The 20909-nt window shown below is 41.7% G+C and overlaps 1 protein-coding gene across 4 annotated transcripts in view; it reads left to right on the top strand.

The window, feature by feature from the left end:
* TRIO (trio Rho guanine nucleotide exchange factor) overlaps positions 1 to 20909 on the top strand; it is a 371755-nt gene that overhangs the window by 134455 nt on the left and 216391 nt on the right. For all 4 annotated transcript variants that reach the window (XM_033178811.1, XM_033178812.1, XM_033178814.1 and 1 more), the window contains exons 3-6: positions 7321 to 7435; positions 13849 to 14041; positions 17588 to 18100; positions 19893 to 20015. In XM_033178811.1, coding sequence (XP_033034702.1) covers positions 7321 to 7435; positions 13849 to 14041; positions 17588 to 18100; positions 19893 to 20015 — 944 coding nt within the window. The remainder of the gene's footprint in view (positions 1 to 7320; positions 7436 to 13848; positions 14042 to 17587; positions 18101 to 19892; positions 20016 to 20909) is intronic.

Consider the following 20909-nt stretch of genomic DNA (forward strand, 5'->3'; position numbering starts at 1 on the left):
CCACCAGAATTAAGAACTCATTCTTTTTTAACTGTTTATTATGGAACATTTTAACATCAAAAGGAAAGGAAATAGTATAATGAATTTTCACGAATTCATAGCCCACTTCAGCAACTTGTTTTTCTATATTTCCGCTTAGTCTTCTCTTCACTCTGAATAATTTTTTTTTTTTTTTTTTTTTTTGAGACAGAGTCTCGCCCTGCTGCCCAGGCTGGAGTGCAGTGGCCGGATCTCAGCTCACTGCAAGCTCCGCCTCCCGGGTTTACGCCATTCTCCTGCCTCAGCCTCCCGAGTAGCTGGGACTACAGGCGCCCGCCACCTCGCCCGGCTAGTTTTTTTTGTATTTTTTAGTAGAGACGGGGTTTCACCGTGTTAGCCCGGATGGTCTCGATCTCCTGACCTCGTGATCCACCCGTCTCGGCCTCCCAAAGTGCTGGGATTACAGGCTTGAGCCACCGCGCCCGGCCCATTCTGAATAATTTTGAAGTAAACTCGGGAGGCTGAGGCAGGAGAATGGCGTAAACCCGGGAGGCGGAGCTTGCAGTGAGCTGAGATCCGGCCACTGCACTCCAGCCTGGGTGGCAGAGCAAGACTCCGTCTCAAAAAAAAAAAAAAAAAAAAAAAAAAAAAAAAAAAAAAATCCAGATATTATTTTATTTATAAATATTTAGTATTTATCTCTTAAATGTAAGTGTTATTTTTAAAAAAAACCCTGCAATACCAATCCCCCCCAAAACCCAATGGGTATTCAAATTTTTATGCTTGTCTCATATACATTGCAGCTGGTTGAGATGTCTGGTAAGGCTCTTTTCTTTTAACCTGTAGGTTCTTTGTGTCTTACCTCCTGATGTTTTAGCAAGCGAGGAATCCAGGTGTCTTCCTGTGGATTTTCCTGTAGTCTGGATTTTGCTGGTTCTATCACTGGGTGGTCATTTAACATGTTTCACTTCCCCCATATTTCTTGCAGACTAGGAGTTAGGTCTTGAGGCTTGGTTAGACTGAGCTTTGTTCTGGCAGGGAAGGGGCAAAAATACTTAATGGGTGTGATTGTTTAGTTTCATAGGGAGTTTTATCAGGAGAGTCTTATCTTGTTTTTATGGTGTTCATTGATGATTATTGCTTAGATCTAGTATTTAAGAATTGCAAGATAGTGGTATTTTCCTTATGTCCTTTCTTTAACTTGGATATCTCGTAAAGAGAGATGTCCCATCACCACTTACTTGATTGTCCTGAGAAAGACTTCATACAGGACAAGTAGGGTAAGTGACTGGTTCTTGTCCGTAAGCGGTTTTCAGGCTAATGAAAAAGGACCATTGTTTGTTTGTTTTTTCCCCCGATAAAGACTTATTTCAAATGCATGATTTTAAATATATATGATGTTTTGATTTAGTGCACATTTTCTCTCGTATGGAGTTAAAATTGTCCCATCTTTGGCCAATGGGAGCCTCTTCAGACTGCTGCTGAGTTTTGTTTGCTGATGTGAGAAGGTGTTTCAGGACTACTTGGTATAATTCCTGCCTCAGATCTGGAATCAGCCATTTCTCTAAAGAGCCCTGGTTCCTTTTAGTGGGAAACAGTACACGCTGCTAGGGATATCCACTGGGTGGGTTGTTGTTTCTGTGTCTCTTTAGTGGACAAATCTGGGGGAAAACACACACATGCATTTTAATAAGAAATGATATCATGACTTTATATTAAAATTCATAGTTCAAATATAGGGTTATAGATATTTTATTTCTTCAATTGTATATTTGTAGATATCTGTTTCATTAGTCTAAAAGTGTTAGTTCCTACCTATGTGGACATAATTACTTACTTTGTAATGCTAATGGTATTAGCACAGTGTATAGCACAGACTACCAACTGTAATTTAGTATTTCTCTTGTTGTCTTGGTCCTGGGGATGTATGCCATTAGAAATCTACAGACCTGTTACTGTATTTTAAAGTCACACGAAACAGTTCCTCTCCATGTGGATATGCCATCAGCTTGAAACCTGGAATCATTTGTTTTATTTTGTAAGACTTAAAACCCCAACTTGCTTCAATTTTAAGTAAAACTTAGCATAATTCCACAGTAATAACTAAAACATAGTTTAAAGTTAAGGTCTGGTTAAAAAAAATCTAGTTTTTGTTTTTGCCTTCTCCACACTGTGCCTCCCCGGTAGGAAAACTTTTAAAAAAGTTTTTGGTTTAATCCTTATGCTTTTAAAATATGAGCAATTCTATTGATCTTCCCATCTGTTTTCATCTTCTTCTTCTTCCCGAGATAAACAGAAACGTAATATGCCTCATTTTCTATTCTTTGCTTGTTTTATTTCAAAGAATATTCTGGAGATCAGTATATAGCAGCACATAATAGAGTTCTCATTTCTTTTTACAGTTGTGTATTACTCTTTTGTGTGTGTAACAAAGTAATACACAAATGTATATATACCAGAGTAAGACACAACTCTCTCTATATATCTATATATATATATGTTTATATATATGTGTGTCTATGTCTGTGTGTATATGTGTGTATGTGTATACACCATAGTTAATTCAGTCAGATGCCCATTGATGGACATTTGTTTTTGTTGTTGTTGTTGTTTTGTTTTTAGAATAGCTTTTTGGGATGCAGTGAACATTCACTCTTATGTTGGGGGTGTTGACAGGAATGTGGGATTTGATGCCTTAAGGTTTGCTGGTACCTTAGTTCTTCATGGTCCAGTTTTGCAGAGTACTGCCTTTCCCCAGAAGAGAAGGGGAACCTTCCATTCATCTTGGGTATTCTTGTTAGCATCCTAGCGTAGTGGGAGCCGGCAGGTACTGACTGAGAGGACAGGAACTGGCAGGACTTTTCATGCAGGCTGCTGAATCTTCTCAGCCTTCAGTAGAAATACTCCATGAGCCAATTCCTGGTTCTCAGGACCAGGCAGCAAGAGGTGAGCCTAGAAGGTGCAGGGCTGGCGAGGTGCTCACCTTGGCTGCTGTTAGAGCAGGAGTTTTTAACAGAGTTGTATTACTTTTATGGCATACTTAATAGACGTTAGCCATCATTTCTCTCTTTCACAAATTATGTCTTTTAACAGAGTTGTATTACTTTATGGCACACTTAATAGACGTTAGCCATCATTTCTCTCTTTCACAAACTATGTCTTTCAGAGATTTCCTTGGCAGAGGCTGCTTTTTATTGTCAGTGTGAGTTAGACTGTTCCTTGGGAGTTGGGAATAGGAGGTTGGACAGTGACTAAAGAATAGTTTTCAATGGTGGTCTAATCCAGAAATTGAAACAAGGGCTATGGAGAGAAAGATAGAGTTGGTTTGTTGAAATTTACATTTTACTCCTCAAAGCAAGCATGGCTTTCTTGCAAGTTCTTTGTAAATAAGTGAAAGGTGAGCTTCTAATTCTTTTAAAGAGAAAGAGGTGATTGTGAATCTAGCTGTTTCTGTGGTCATCCTGGGCCGCATTGCTCAAGAGACCAAGTCTCCTGGAGTTTTTTTTGTTTTGTTTTGTTTTGTTTTGTTTGAGACAGAGTCTCGCTCTGTCGACAGCCCAGGTTGGAGTGCAGTGGCGCGATCTCCGCTCACTGCAAGCTCCACCGCCTCCCGGGTTCATGCCATTCTCCTGCCTCAGCCTCCCTAGAAGCTGGGACTACAGGCGCCCGCCACCACACCCGGCTAATTTTTTTGTATTTTTAGTAGACACGGAGTTTCACCATGTTCGCCAGGATGGTCTCGATCTCCTGACCTCATGATCCGCCCGCCTCAGCCTCCCAAAGTGCTGGGATTACAGGCGTGAGCCACTGCGCCCGACCTCCTGGAGTTTTAAGAAGAGGGAAATGAGGTCTCAGGGTTTAAGGAAATAATTGTCACACAGACATGTATAGCTATAGTGTAGGACCCTTTCAGCCTTCTTTCTGTGATCAAAATAAACCTCAGTTTCCTTAGCATATCCATCAGGCATTTCTGCTAACTGATACCTGATAGGAGGTATTTTTAGTTAATATTGTGTGGAATATGGAAAAATAATCCATTCAGCAAATGTTTGTTGGGTGTCAGTCTCATTGGGCATGGAGAGCATTGTGTATTCTTAAATGAGCAAATGAAACAAAGATGCCTGCCCTCATGGAGCTTATGTTCTAGTGGAGGAAACAGATAGACAAAAAGAATATGTAAATTGTATCATTTCCTAGAAGGTAAGAAGTGCCTTAGAGAAATAAGATTGGATATAGGAAAGGATGCAGGTTTATGTGAACTGAAAATAAAACACCATCATTATAAACAAAAACTGTTTTTGTTTTTTGATTTTTTTTGTTTGTTTTGTTGTTGTTGTTGTTTTGCTTTTTGACTAAGGCAGCATTTGGATAAGCAGATAATCAATGAGCTGTTGTTTGGTTTCAGACATGAAACGCTTCCATACATAGACATCCTGTGATGCTGGCAGCATTTCCTGTCTTTTTCATTTCATTGTAGAAACTAAGGCACTGATTTCCCATCTATAAAATGAGGCTGACATCTGTCCCGCCTGCCTCACCATGTGGCTTAGGGTTGATAACACACACATGTGAGTGTATCTAATAGGTGAAGTTTTTATGAACTATAGTGCTGTTATTTTTACTAGTTTAGGAACAGGAACAGAACTTCGCATTTGTGACTTTTCTGCTTTATACCCAGATGCTATTTTCATTTGGGTACTTCCTGTGATGTTGGAAACCAACCTAAATCTTGGGGAATAGAATTAAACAGGTACCTGTCTAGTTGATTTTAAGCTCCTTGAGGTTTAGTGAGCATGTTCCTCTGAACTATACTTCATCCTTTCTAAGATTTTTTCTTCATACCTCCCTGAGGAGGAGTCAGCAGAAAGTGATCATTAACCATGTTACACCATCTATTAGAAGGTGCACCCTTAGCAGGGAGATTAGCATGTGAAAAGATTCTTACTAAAATTGTAACAATATCCCAGTGAATTTTCTGAAGTTCTTTTCTAGGAAAAGGAAAAGTGACAATTTTTCCTCTGTCTTAAAATTCAGATTCAGGTGTCTATAAGCTTTTCTTAGGACATGACTCATCGCCTAAGCGGATGAACTTGCTAGCAAGTCTTAGGATACTGCTAGCTATTGCTACCAGCCTGGGAGAAATCTTTGTAGTTGAAAGTTGAAAAAGTGTAGCAGAGACTGTCAAAACTTCTGCACAGAGCTGCCTTTAGTTCTCAGGTCTGGGGTGATCAGAATGGCCATGCGCATTGTGCACACCTACTGACTTCCCATGCAACTTTCTTAGATTGGCAGATTTTGGATTCTGCTTCTCACAGCCGTGGTGGAGCATGCCTTGCTTGACTTGTGAGCTACGGTGACCCAGGAGGGAGGAGAGTGTAATGTGGGTCCCTATGGAATCAAACATTAGGCTGCATTTCAAACACATTTTAAAAATGCAGAGTTGTGGTCCAGAAAAAATGTTAGATGCTAGCTTTCTCTTTACCAAAAGTGAGGGGAATGTTTTAATTTAAATAATACGTACTATATTTTTAATAATTCAAGTTTCTATAGTATGTGTTAATCTATGATAATTTCAGTCAAGGAGATTGACTCTTTTGAAAAGAATGAAAGGTATTGGGAAATGAAAAATAATGAAATTGTTCATCTGTTTTATCTTGGGGATAAGAGGTATTCCAAAAAATTAGAGCTATTGATATTACCCTAAAAATCATATCAGATGTTTTAGAAGATCACTTGATAATGAGCAGTACTGCTTCTCACTTTTAATAGTACTTTTCATTCATAAATGTTAGCCCTCTCAAAGGCCCAGGAGCCCGTTATTTAGTTATCCCTATAACATTTTTACTACTAAAAAAGAACTACAGCCAGTAGTTAGAAAGATCATACCATTTTTTTTTGTCTGGGCGAAGACCTAGCGATGACAATGTTGTACAGTTCCTTCGTCTTTATTTAAGCTTTTGGAGCCTCAGTATCTTTGTAAGACTGGAGTGACAAAACCACTTAACAGAGTCATTGTAAAATCACATCAGAAAGTGTATGTAGAGCACGGGATGCCCTACCTGGATCTGTTGGTACCTGTGATTGTTGTTCCCATATAATACCTAAATTAATGGATTTAAAAATAATTTAAGGCGTTTCTAGATTACATGACTGAACAATATATGTGGATTGCCTTAAGTATTCCCAATCAAAATGAAGTTTCATTGTTATTTAGAATGAGTACATAATTCCTCTGAAGTTATGAAAACCATATTGGTAAAATATGTTTTTAAAATACCATCATCTTCTGCTGTATGTTTTTTGGCCTTCTCTAAAAGGAAAGAATCTTCTGTTGTTTTTTTATTTGCTTGCTTGCTTTCTCATTTTACCTCTGCTGATGATTTTTGGTGCACAGAAAATAATTAAGAGTTTTGTATTGTGACTTGAATTTTGCAGTCTCCTGAAGAGAGATCATTAGAGTTCTAAAACTAAATGAAGGATCCACTTGAAAAGGCTAAATTTTCTTTCTCTGTTTTCCTGACAACCCCGAAGGAAGTAATAAAATAAATGTGACAATTTCACCACAAGTGTTTAGTGATACCAAACTGACTTCATTAGGGTTGTATATGTTAACAAGAAATCTTTCTGCCTGCCTGTCTGTCAAAGCCACATATTCTGAGATGTGTACTCTTAGTGTGTCATAGAATGTTTCTCAAATCCTTAAGCTAATTGGCTTTAAAATTCTCATGTGGTTCTGTTACATGCATGTGTGTGGTTCCGTGTGAGAACCCGTTATTTAGATAACTAAATAATGGGTCCACACAAAGCTGGACCAGTGACGGTCAGGTGCCATCCATCCCAGATTATAAAGTCGTCATCAGCATAGTTTGGAGAATGTTCCTTTCGCTTTCCTTTCAAGACTTAGACCTATTTTGTTGATAGGAAAGAAAGAGCTTTGAATGCGGGGCAGTGGGGAAAAATGTGGGGGAGACTGACTTAGAGGGCAGGTGTGAGGGAGGTGGTTGTCTGAGGTGAGTGAAACACATGAACGTGACAACTTTCTATTCTGTCCAAAACATAAAAACTGAAGAAAGGAGTTTTTCCCAAAACATTGGACGAAAAAGACAAGGCTATGTGTGGTACCTTCCATGTGGCCTGCAGAGCGCAGACATTTTCTCCTGCGAGACCCCCTGAAGGGATGACACGTCCCCACCGTGCCTCGGGTGGAGCAAGGACTTCTGCCCTGTGCAAATTTGTGTAGTTGCTTGAGGAAGAATTTTGACAGAGTGAATGAATGATAACAGGATTTCTGTCTTACCGTATTGTTTCCTTCTAAGCGTGTTCCTAATGTTTGTTTTTTAGGTGGTAGAGATAAACGTGGAGGTCCCATTTTAACGTTTCCAGCCCGCAGCAATCATGACAGAATACGACAGGAGGATCTCAGGAGACTCATTTCCTATCTAGCCTGTATTCCCAGGTAAGTTCTGTGTGGCTTGTGCTTGTCCCTGATGTCACATTTACAAGAGAGGTGGTGCCGTACTCATTAGAAATCAGCTAAATGGTAGCCTGAATTCCAGGCAAAGGAGTATAAAATGAAAATCATTATCTTTCTCTTTATAACCATTTTGTGACCATTATTGTCTAGTGTAAAACCTTTTGGGGAGCAGAGACGTGAAGGTAGGTGTTTTGTTGTGAAGAGCTTTGTGTGTGTTGACAGGTGGATCCGGGATACTCAGCTGGGATTTCAGGATGTGGTGCCTGAGTTAGAAAGCCATCATTGATGATTCTAATACCGTGACACAGAGGCCTGGGTGATGAGAATTGGGTGCTGCTTTTGATAATGCATTTCTGCCTTCTTGGCAAACGTTAGTTCTTTAAAAATAGTCTGTTGATATGTGGCATGAAGTTTGTGGGGCATTAAAAATCCTTATTAGCTATATATTCGGCATACATTTGGGAATCTCTGTCAAAATTGAGACTCCATTGGTAATGGGAATTTTTAGCATAGATGCCAAAGAACACCAAGAACAAGCAATGTTGTTTTTTCTGGAGAGTCCGAAAGTGGGGAGTCGTGAGTTACTAGTAGTTGGCCTGTGTGTATACTTGAGGAATTTAGAATCTGTTTCTGGGATTCTCTGGGAATGTATTCTATATATTACTCGAGTTTTATTTGTAGATCTAGCTGACAACTGGTGGAGGAAATTTCCTCCCTATATTAATGTATTAGTTCTTTCTCACACTGCTATTAAGAAATGTTTGGGACTGGGTAATTTATAAAGAAAAGAGGTTTAATTGGTTTAATGGCTAGGGAGACCTCAGGAAACTTATCATCATGGCAGAAGGCAAAGGGGAAGCACGCACATCCTCACATGGTTGGAGCGGGAGGCAGAGGGTGGGGGTAGGCGGGGAGGTGCCACACACTTTTAAACAACCAGGTCTCATGAGAACTCCATCAGGGGACAGCACTAGGGGGATGGTGCTAAACCATTAGAAACCACCCTCGTGATCCAGTTACCTCCCACCAGTCCCGCCTCCAACACTGGGGATTACAGTTCAACATGAGATTTGGGTGGGGACACAGAGCCAGATCATAACAATGAATATCTCCATTTAATTATTCCAGTTATATTCTGGAAAACATAATACCACTCTGATATAATCTAAGGATACGGTCATGCCTGGAATAGGAGATTTGGTGTGTGTTGCAGGTTGGAGGGGTGCCTGTCTACGAGGAAAGGGTGAGTCCTCTGGTGTCTGTTTTATTCCAGAAAGACACATACTGAAGGCATCAGTGGCAGCCATGGTAGAGTGAGAGGAGGTGTTTCCTAAGAGATTAAATGAGGACGGTGAGAGAAAACCGGCCATAATATGGGCTAGGCTAGATAGTGACCTTAAGGAACATGTTGCAAGAGAATGATGTCATTCTCAGTAACAGCATAATGGGTTTCAAGGGTTGTGGTAAAGGTAATAGATCTGCCACAGCACGTGGTTCACGGGACTCTTAACCTGTATAGGTTGACACCAGCGGGACAAGGCAGCCATGCCCCTTCATAACAGGGCTGGCTGTGGCTGACAGCAATCAGCTTTTGGTCTTGATAGTTTGACTTGCCGGGGAAGTTCTTGGGTTTTCTGTCAGAGTATCCTTTATGAGAAAACTATCACCGTGTGGCATCAGCGACTAAGTGAGCCCTACTTATCTGGAGTAAGTTTTCCCTTTCTTCTTCTGGTAGTTCTTGGGCAGCTGACCTGCTGAAATCTTAGAGTTGGGAAGTAGTTTAGAAGTTATTTATACTCACTATCATTTATAAATAAAAATAGAGTGTAAACTACTACTTACTAAGCTTTTACTATGTGCTGGGTCTGTGATGATGGAAAAAGAAATACAAAGAGCAGTGCTAAAAAAAAAAATCACTGCCAATCAAAATGATGCTTGTCATATAGTTTAATAAAAACTAAAGTTGAGTGATTTTAAAAACTGACATAATTTGGATACTATATAGTGGTAACTTTGACAACTTGCTTTTTGGTCTTGAAACCTATGTTAATAGTAAATATTAAAAATTATTCATTTTATTGATATAAAAATTGGTTCAAGCACGTTTTGGATAATCTGAATGACCCACTTAAAAAAAGAAAACAAAACCTTTTTTGTGGGAAATTGTGAGAATACACAAAAGTGGAGAGAATAAGAATAATATCATGAACACACGTATACCCATCACCCAGCTTCAGCGTTTATCAGATTTTGCCAATCTTGGTTTTCTCTAATTATTCCCCTGATGTATTTTATAACAAATCTCAAAGATCACATCATGTCACTCAAAAATACTTGTGTGTGTAGGATGACCCTCCAGCCACTGAGCAGTCACTTCATGTCAGTGCCTAGGTTTGCGTTTGCATTAACTACAGTCCCAAGTCACAAGAAATGCCATTTTGCTTGTCCTTGATTAATGAGCAAATAAGAGAGGTGGAATTAACATGTAAATGATGCATTTGCTGAGTGATAATGGAGAAGGATTTCAGTGTAGTCCAGACTGAAAGAAGTGGCCACAAAGTGAGTCCTCTCTGGGCCTTCCCTCCCAGGGTCCTGCAGGTGCTACCCCTAGTGAGTGCATAGCAGCCTGGAGCGCTGTTTGGTTTTAATCAAATAAATTATGTGATACAGATTTTACCAGTCTGTAAAAATCATCAGCAAATTACTGGTATGTGGATTTCTTTGGACCCGTGAGTTTGCTTATGTGTAGTTTGTAAGTCTGATTGTTTGTTGTAGTAGAGTGGTATGAACACAAGGCATTTCTACCCAGCTATACATTTGTGTGTATGTCTTGGGGCCTGTGAGACCTTTGGCTGTATCCAGTGCTCCCTCGTGCTTCCCAGATTTGAAGGCAGCCCTCCGGCCATTCCTCAGCTAGACAGTCACAGGGCTGGTGTCATCTGTAAAGGGAGAACATGGGCCTCAGAATCAGACTGACTGTGACCTGGGACACTTCATTTTCATTGCTTTCTTGATCTGAAAATGTGATAATGACCTGTACATTTTGGAATCATTGTGAGTATTGAGTAAAATTACTCCTGTAATCGTGCATGGTGCTTGACATGCAGTAGCTTGCTCAGATATAGTGCGATGATTTTCTGATTTCATATTCACCCTTCTATTTTCCTTTAATTACTTTCCTTTTGACATGATTTCTAGAGGCAGATCACGTTGTTTTCTTCTGCATGCCTTCTAGATTGTCTGTGTCCCGCACAGTTCAGCATAAACGTGACCTGAGCAGCTGTGAGGAGTTTGAGTATTATTGCTGGAGTCGCCCCTCCCTGCCCCCCTTTTTTTTTTAAAAACAAACAAACAATTGTAGTAGCAAGGTGAGTTCATAAGATTCATTTGCAGTGAAACTTTCCACTGAAAGTGTGCAGGAGAAATCAGAAGCAGCAGCAGTTCTTGCTGCCGTCATTGCAAGTCCTGCACGGCGACATTAATCTCGGAATGTCTCTAGATGGCTGTTCTCTTATTACTTGAATTGTATTGAATACTAATTATGTTCTAGAACCTTCTGCCTTCTTTAGAATGATTTATAGTTGTTAAATATTAATAGATAAACCACTCTTACTCTTTGTTGTCTACTAATGAAATGATATGAAGATTTTTAATTGAATCATAAATACTCATATAAGAAGATACTTTCTTCATCTAGGGTCTTGTGTTGAGAAGGGACCTTAATTTTATGTAAATCTTCTTTATCTCACAGATAAACATGAGGCTCTTTGGTAAAAATGCTAAAATAACTGGTTAATAAGTCACATTTCCCAAAGAACAGTGCCTCTTAGGTGGTGGAAGGGCTTGGGGCCTTTTTCCTGTAGGCAGCTGTTTATTAGGCGCTTATAAATAGGACTCCACAGGACTCGGGTTTGGGGATGTTTACAAGTCACTGCTGTCTTCATGGTGACTGGCTTTTAACTTGATAAAAACAGATGGATTGAAATGCTGTACACTCCCAGCCCAGTTCATATGCCATTTTCACTACTTAGGAAGCCGCTTGGTGGGAGCAGTTTGATCACGGAGGAAGGTGAATGGTGAATCCTCCTGTCAACTGTGCAAGCTCAGCATAGCTTTTGGTTTTGTTGTTCTGTTGTTAAGCCTGGAGTCATTCAGGATTCCTTTTAAGCTGCTTTCAAGTAGAGGGGCTTTGTAGCTCATGTGCATACTGTGTAAGGCCATGTTAAGAGAAAGAAAGGCTTCAAGGGAATTTATCTTGATATGGTGAAGACTGATGGTTACAGTGCAGTCTACCAAACAGCAACTAGTAAAACAAGCAAAACATATTGCCACCGTTTTACAGTCTCCTGTCTTTGGTGTACCTCTGGAGTAGAATGCCTTACAGGGCAACAGGCTTCCTTTGCAGAGCTCTTGGCCTCCAGGCACCTGCCTCTTCCTGCTTAGGCTGCCCTCGCCCCAGTGCCTCCGGCGCCCTGGAGTTTCTGTGGAATGGAATCTGGCCAGACTGCAAACCCCATTAGAGCCCAAGAAAGTCTAGAATGCTTAATTTCTATGACAGGAGACTTTAGGAGACATTTCTGGGAGTCCCATTTGCCTCTAGGTTTCATGAAGGAGGTCAGAAAACAAGTGATGTTTCTGCCTGTGATGTTACCTGGATTGTAACCCAGGACCTAATTGGGATGTGGAGGAGAAGTGATGGCATGAGAGGTATTTGAACTCATTTTAATTTACATCCCTATGGGATAGTTATTAGAAGTTCATCACATCATTCCTAATCAGTTTTCAACATTTGGGTGATAAACTAGGCTGCTGGATCTGTCTGTTTTCTCCTCCTGGCTTTAAACACTGTGTTCCTCTGACTGTGAGCCACCCTCTGATTGGGTCCTACTGCTGGACTCTAACCATACAGCCATTTTTTGGGGGGTGTTTATGCGATGCACCCTCTTACTGATGTAGATGTCGTATATACTTTGCATTTGTAAAACATGGAAAACTAGTTACTCTGATAGTCTGAATCAAGATATAGAAGGGAATGGGGTGTGTAAGTGTGAGTTAATTGGGGGGGAAGGGGCGCAATATTGGGGAGTGAGCCATGTAACAGCATGAAATTGGTTTTAATTTTGAATCAATTTTGTTTGCATTACTTAATGATAGCAATTAGTTTTCCAGGTTTTTAATTTAGGCTAGTTTTTTTTGGGGGGGGGGAGGTAATTATCCAAAGCAGAAAAATGTCAAATGTCTTTTCTACCCTAAGGTACATTTATGTTTGGGGAAAACCACATATGCGTATTGAGTACCATAAGGTCCTAGGTATATTTCCGAAAAAGACCTTGCAGGCACTCGTTGCCTGGTTACTGTCTGTTGCAGGCATCAACAGCCTGCGTGGACTGTCAGAGACCCCTCTGTAAGTAACAGTGAGGGTTGCAGTTGTTCCTTAGCTGTGGGGCCATTTGGAAGCTTGTATCACTGAAGTTGTAACCAAGTGAGACTAAGTATTTTTTTCACCTGTTTTTAAGGACACCTTGACTCTTGTTGCTCATTCTTTATTGCGGATTTGCATTTTATGTGTTTTCCATGTAGCCAGTAGTTGAGATTTAATAAAATTAGAAGCTGGCACTTTTTTTTTTTTTAAGTGCAATAATGTGGAGAGGAAGAGTATGGTGACTCCTAGCACTGCCTTGATGTATGTCAGAGGCCAGCAGTGTTAGCCAGCATTGCTACCAGATAAAGGCTTAGTACAGTTGTGGAACTAGATTAAAACCACAGAGCCTGCCAGAAGGGTGCCAAGAACTCCCAGGGACGGGTGGAGGGTATGGAAAACCACTGAGACAGCTTCAGGGCCAGGGATAGGGTAAAGGGAATAAAATGGAACATAAGAAAGCTCTCACTATTGCCAGCCATGCTGGTGGGGGATCATTTTCAGCACCTGGGGTGCTGGGAGTCCTGGGGGTAACTGCTGTCCACAGGTCTCAGACTGTCCCGAGTCTGGGTTTTGCAGGCTGTCAGGGTTTTGTACCTGCCCGATGCTCCTGGAGACCTTTGCCCGCCGGAGTGACTGGAGGAGTTCATGTAATCAGTTAATGCACCAAGGTCAAGAGAAATGGGCATGGTGACCATTGTTTTCCTGAAAAGAAGACAAGATGCAAAACCATTAATAAAAAATTGAAATCTTAACAGGTTTTGCAGGTTGAACACGAAGCATGTGTAGCCTGAGTCTCTTCCTTTATGGTACAAGGGAGGGACGGGAAGGAGCTGAGCATAGTGTGCTCCCTCCCGTGCCTCTGCACACGTCTGGCAGGAGAGGGAAGCTGGGTCTGTGGCACCCAGTGGGACTCTGAGCAGACACAGTGACAAGAGATGCACCCCGTCTTCAGCCATGTTTTCTTTCTCCGCAGCGAGGAGGTCTGCAAGCGTGGCTTCACAGTGATCGTGGACATGCGCGGGTCCAAGTGGGACTCCATCAAGCCCCTGCTGAAGATCCTGCAGGAGTCCTTCCCCTGCTGCATCCACGTGGCCCTGATCATCAAGCCAGACAACTTCTGGCAGAAACAGAGGACTAATTTTGGCAGTTCTAAATTTGAGTTTGAGGTAACTTCCCCTGTGTGGCTAGACCCACTGAACAAGTTGGTGTGGTTTACTAAAAGCTGTTGAGGCTAATGATTTTTTTTTTTTAAACCACGTATTAAACAGGAGCTGCATATCTTATGAACACATGATACGTAAAATTAGTTATTGCATGAAACGACAGAGCTACGTTCATTTTCCAAGTGAATTGTTTTACCCACATGGACTTAGGTTTCAGTTCCCTTGGATTGGGTGATGGGCCGTTGAGTTGTGAGGCCTTGGCAGAGAAGCTTGCTTGCTGCCTTGGGTTTCACTTGACAAACAGCTTTACCAGGCAGCACAGTGGCTTTGCATGGTTACAGATTCATTCTCCTTGCCTCAGCCCTGGAGATGAGGGAATGTTACGGATAAATGCCCAACTTCAGAGTCCCTAAGTCTCAACCTGTAATGGATAATGGAGAGAATGCATGTATTAGGCCTCTGATTTCTGAAAATGGAGGTAGTGTGTTAAAAACTGTGCAGAGTCCTGAATTCAGTTAGGCATGGAAGATTGCCATCTTTCAGTGGTCAAAACAAAACCAAACCCTCAGCCCACTAATTATTCTCCTTCCCACTGTAACCTCCTCTCCTTAAGCTACCAAGGTTCTGACAGGGCCTTCGGTGCAGTTAGTTTAATGAGATGGTTATGGGAGGAAAGTCTTCCTGCCGGCTTGAAACTTGATTCTTGCTCCATTTGGAATAAGATTTTAATATTTTCTAATAAGAAGCTATGGTTTTTGGTTGAACGCTTCCTCTGGCAAATCTGCTCAAATGTTAGGTTTCAGTGGATGTATTCATATATTTTAAGGTAAACAGTAGTAATAATATTAAACATCAGACAGTGTTAATACTTAATCTTTAGGTTATAATGCTATACTTTTCAAAGTGTTTGCACAGGTATATTACTTGGATTTTTTAATTCTTTCCATAGTGCTCATTTTTCTATCCGATATCTGAACTTAGTTTTAAATTTGAAACTACTCCGGAGGTTTACTACACTCCATCAGAAAGATGAACCCAGTAAGCCTTTTTCTTCATAGAGAATAGGAAATAATTTCGGAGGACAGTTTATTGGGCGTTAATTATTTTCTTGATGCAGAATTGAAAGTGCGTTGTATTTAATTTTAAGTGTTTTAAGTAAAAATAATGGTCTGGCAATACAATTCATACAGGTTTTTCCAGTCTAGTTTTGATCTCTCCCTCTGGGCTCTTAAAGGCACCAGTTTTTCTATGGAACTTGTTACACGTCTCTCTCTGTCCCCAGTGATTGCCTCTGTGGAGATTATTAAAAGTTCAGCAGGACCGGGTGTGGTGGCTCACGCCTGTAATCCCAGCACTTTGGGAGGCTGAGGTGGGTGGATCACGAGGTCAGGAGATCAAGACTATCCTGGCTAACACAGTGAAACCCTGTCTCTACTAATAATACAAAAAATCAGCTGGGCGTGGTGGTGGGCGCCTGTAGTCCCAGCTACTTGGGAGACTGAGGCAGGAGAATGGCGTGTACCCAGGAGGCAGAGCTTGCAGTGAGCCGAGATTGTGCCACTGCACTCCAGCCTGGGCGACAGAGCAAGACTCTGTCTCAAAAAAAAAAAAAAAAAAGTCCAGCAAACGAGAGAGGAATGGGCCTATGGTAGGATTATAGGCAGAAGTGCTGGATCAGGAGTCATCCCTCTTTCTAGCTCTGCTGCCTTCTGCTGTTTCTTTTGCCAACCAGCATGCCAAACCAGCCCTTCTTTGTTTTCTCTTTTGGTTCTAGGTCACAACTCTTTCTCCTTCACCTTTGTCTTTGCATTTAATCATCCCCCCTTCCCCCATGTTTTCCTTGAGGCATATTAATATTAATCTGCTTCACACTATAATAAGGTGAGGTTAAGATTTCTTGCTGAGGCCAGGCACAGTGGCTTATGCCTATGTTCCCAACACTTTGAGAGGCTAAGGGAGGAGGACTGTTTGAGGCTGGGAGTTCGAGTCCAGCCTGAGAAAGTTAGCGAGAGCCTGTCTCTATATTTTGTTTTAAAAATTAGCCAGGTGTGGCCGGGCACGGTGGCTCACACCTGTAATCCCAGCACTTTGGGAGGCCAAGGCGGGCGGATCACAAGGTCAGGAGTTCCAGACAACCTGGCCAACATGGTGAAGCCCCGTCTCTACTAAAAATACAAAAATATGCTGGGCATGGTGGCAGTCACCTGTAATCCCAGCTACTCGGGAGGCTGAGGCAGGAGAATCGCTTGAAATCGGAAGGCAGAGGTTGCAGTGAGGTGAGGTTGCGCCACCGCACTCTAGCATGGGCAACAAGAGCAAAACTCTATCTCAAGCTTTACAGTGTGCAGTGATCGCCATACTCCAGTCTGGAAGACAGAGCAAGACCCTGTCTTTTTTTTTTTTTTTTTTTTAAATGGCGTGATGTCTCATGCCTGTAATCCCAGCACTTTGAGAGGCTGAGGTGGGTGGATCATTTGAGGTCAGGAGTTCGAGACCAGTGTGACCAACACGGTGAAACCCCGTCTCTACTAAAAATACAAAAAAATTAGCCTGGCGTGGTGGTGGGCGCCTGTAGTCCCAGCTACTCAGAAGGTTGAGGCAGGAGATCGCTTGAACCTGGGAGGCAGTGGTTGCAGTGAGTTGAGATCGCACCACTGCATGCCAGCCTGGGTGACAGAGCAAGACTCCATTTCAAAAAATAATAATAATAATATATAAAGATTTTTGCTTAGATTGTAATTGACTAAAACTTTGTCACTGTTAAGTTGCAGTGTAGTACAGATTATATACAACTCTAGGACTGTTCAGAATCACAGCAGATTATTGCAATGAATAAAGCATTGCCTCTGTCCTTAGCTCTGTCAAATGAGCCTCTGCCAGCTTTCTTGCCAACTCTTGAATATTTTCTAAATTTTTGTAAACTCATTCATATCCCATCATCTGTTATTTGATGGGCAGTGGGGTTAGGCTTAGGCAAGACGAATGACAGGGTGGTCTGGTTGGAGCAGCATTCGTCATTTAATAGGCAGCCCACATGTAATTGAATTTAGAGTGACGTTGTGCTTAAAAGGGTTTTGATGCCCATGAGCAAGACGTTTGTGTAATAGCAAGTAGTAGAAAACCTCCACAGAGTTTCTGGCTTGGATGAAAAACAATGGGTAGAAGAATGCATTGATGTAAGTGAAATTTCGCATTGTTTGCTCTGAACTTGCAATTTAACCTGTTTCCTGGTTTAATGTGTCTGTTATAGTGGGTTAATCTCCACCTTCTTGGAAAGAAATCTCATTTCTTTAGCTCTCATGAAATACACGATTCTACAATTTTAGGTATTCCAACTGACATACATGTGTTGCTGTAATGGATTTGTCTTTCATTGTACTGATAATGCTTCTTTCATCTACATTTATTTTTATGGGGCCAGAACCAGGTATGTTGTTTTCTATAAAAAGATTAACTTTGAAAACCTGTGACTGAGCATTGCAAATTGCATTATGTTAAAACTATATAAAATTGGTTCATCTTCTCATACGTGATTTTTTTTCCCTTAAGACAAATATGGTCTCTTTAGAAGGCCTTACCAAAGTAGTTGATCCTTCTCAGCTAACTCCTGAGTTTGATGGCTGCCTGGAATACAACCACGAAGAATGGATTGAAATCAGAGTTGCTTTTGAAGACTACATTAGCAATGCAACCCACATGCTGTCTCGGCTGGAGGAACTTCAGGACATCCTAGCTAAGAAGGAGCTGCCTCAGGATTTAGAGGGGGCTCGGAATATGATCGAGGAACATTCTCAGCTGAAGAAGAAGGTGATTAAGGCCCCCATCGAGGACCTGGATTTGGAGGGACAGAAGCTGCTTCAGAGGATACAGAGCAGTGAAAGCTTTCCCAAAAAGAACTCAGGCTCAGGCAATGCGGACCTGCAGAACCTCTTGCCCAAGGTGTCCACCATGCTGGACCGGCTGCACTCGACACGGCAGCATCTGCACCAGATGTGGCATGTGAGGAAGCTGAAGCTGGACCAGTGCTTCCAGCTGAGGCTGTTTGAACAGGATGCTGAGAAGGTAAAGACGGGGAGGCTAATGCCTCAGTGGACATGGGGGAAGCCAGTGCTGGTGGGTTCGGGTGGAAGGAAAGAGAAAAGGTGGAGAATGGTAAGGCTACACTCACCGTGTGTGCTCCAAACCAGTGAGGGTCATTTCAGAAACGGCACTGAAATCCGTTTTCCAGTTTTACTTATTGTGCAATGCAGTGCTGTTTTAGAAAATTTGAGTTCAAATTACTTATGCTTTGGTCTAGGATGCCTGTAAGATAGGAATGATATTTTCACTTAAAAGAGTGAACATTTCGGCCATGCTTGGTGGCTCACGCCTGTAATCCCAGCCCTTTGTGAGGCCGAGGTGGGCTGATTAGCTGAGGTCAGGAGTTTGAGACCAGTCTGGCCAAAATAGTGAAACCCTGTCTCTACTAAAAACACAAAAATTAGCTGGGTGTGGTGGCACACCCCTGTAATCCCAGCTACTCAGGAGGCTGAGGCAGGAGAATCGCTTGAACCCATGAGGCAGAGGTTGCAGTGAGCCAAGATCGTGCCACTGCATTTCGGCCTGGGTGACAGAGTGAGACTCTGTCTTAAAAAAAAAAAAAAAAGAAAAAGAAGTGAAAATTTCACAGGGTTATGTTATTGACAGAACACCGTTCCAATCTATTGAGTATGTTTTTAAAATCAAGACGAGTAATGTGTTAGAAGTATCAGTTTTTGAGTAATATAGTCAGTAATGACCCCTAGTCTTATGCTTTATTCTTATGCGCCAGGCAGACCAACTGGTCAAAGTGAATCCTTATCAATTACTGGCTAATTGAATCTTAGCAATGTGAAAACTGGGCACTTATTCATAGTTATGTGTTGCAAGCCATGAACTTGGGTGAATTAATCACTAAGTTTTATTTGAGCTCACTGAATTTTATATTACATGGACAGGAGAATATTTTGTAAAGTGAAAATCCACGTTAGAATTCTTGGATGTGAAAGGACTTTTCGAAAGGTGACAATCCGGTGTTTTTGTTACCAAAGATTTTAACGTATCTGCCAATGTTCTTTTGTTTTAAGTAGCACCTTGTCTAAGACACTGGAATACCTTCCTTTCAATTACTAGAAAAACAGGTTACTGTCCCTGGGATTCTGGTTCAAGTTATGGTAGCAATGCTAATTGATGACAATCACCTATATTTTCTTAAATGTTTTCATTTGCAAATGTCTTAATTGACATCCTTGTCTAAGTAACATCTATATTGAACCTTAAGGGAGATGTTATTGTTAGTTTTTCCTGCCTGTTTTATTTTTACAGTAAATTTTATGGGTTTGCAATCTGCACAGGTGTCTATGTACTTCTTGATTAAATAGTGTAATCTTTTAGTCATTGATATTTCTGTCAGTAACCTGTGGGCACAGCAGAACCCACCCAAAGACCCGTAAGTTCCTAATTTCACCCTAACAGGTCTTTAATTGAAGCTCATTGTGGCAAATTAAGTGGTTCAGCGTGGCAGGGAGACAGGACCGGGAGTCAGAGGATCAGAGTTTTTAATTAGCCCAGGGGATTAGAATAACTCTCTTTACTTATCTGCTTCTTAATTCCTTCTCTGTAAGAGGAACACATCAGATAAGATTTTCTGGTAGGTCCTGCAAGTTCAGAACTGCTGACTTGTTCTCCGAAGTAAAGACTCTTCTGAGAGAGTCAGACAGCACTTGAAGTTGTCCAGGGAAGGAAGTTGCCCTTTCTTGGTACTGCGCCATCTATGGGCCTGTGCAGCAGTTTCTCTTTCTGGAGTAATTCCAGGTTGTCTTTTTCCTTCCGGTAGATGTTTGACTGGATCACACACAACAAAGGCCTGTTTTTAAACAGCTACACGGAGATTGGGACCAGCCACCCTCATGCCATGGAGCTCCAGACGCAGCACAATCACTTTGCCATGAACTGTATGGTAAGACACTCAGAACAGCTGGACCCTGCCACGTGACAGTGTTTTAGCAAATGGGAGGCATTTGGCAGATGCTGGGCTGGGGCTCTCAAGGGGCCCTCAGTGGCTGTTGATTTTAGCAGCTGACCTTCACGTGGAGGGTGTTCCCTAGGGTTCCATTGTCTCAGTATCCCCACATTTTAAGTTTTAAAGAAAAATGAAAACAAGCAAACAGACGAACCAGTGAAACTTGAACCGATGACTTGGCTAGTTCACCACAGACACTTCGGATGCCAGCTCCTGTGCTCCGCCTCATAGGAGCCCATGGGGACCCCAGCAAAGCTCCTGGGAGGCACAATGGGTCCCCCGGACGGAGTGCTGTCAGTTTGCTGGCTGCTGTTACCCGCTGCTGACCTCAGGGCACTTGCTAGTTCTCCTGAGGCATGAGATTTCCTTCCGAGCTGAGCTGGAGTACTGGGGTCTGGCTCTTAGCCTTCCCTGGGATCCCCTGGCCCTCTTTAAGGTTGTTACATCTGCTACTCTTGGCTGTCGTGACTCCATCAGGATCTTAGAGGCCAGATAGGGGGCGACTGTAGGACTACATCACAGAAACCAAAACCGAACCAAAACACTGAATTTTGAGTAGCACTTCTGTTACAGTTTTATAGTTAATATTACTAAAACTATATGTTCTATAGGACATTTGCTTGATTCTGTAGTCTGTGAAGCTTCTAGAAATTTCCTCTTCAGGGACGAAGAGTTTTGGTTTGGACTTTAAGCCAGCCTTGTGAGGATTATCCACTCTTAAACCTTGTAACATTTGTTGTAGAGCATTAAAGCAATATGAACCAGCCTGGGCAACACAGCAAGACCCCATCTCTAAAAAAAAATTTAAAAATTAGCCGGGTGTAGTGGTGC

The sequence above is a fragment of the Trachypithecus francoisi genome, unplaced genomic scaffold (assembly GCF_009764315.1).
Source record: "Trachypithecus francoisi isolate TF-2019V2 unplaced genomic scaffold, Tfra_2.0 Lachesis_group2, whole genome shotgun sequence".
In the NCBI taxonomy this organism is placed as follows: Eukaryota; Metazoa; Chordata; class Mammalia; order Primates; family Cercopithecidae; genus Trachypithecus; species Trachypithecus francoisi.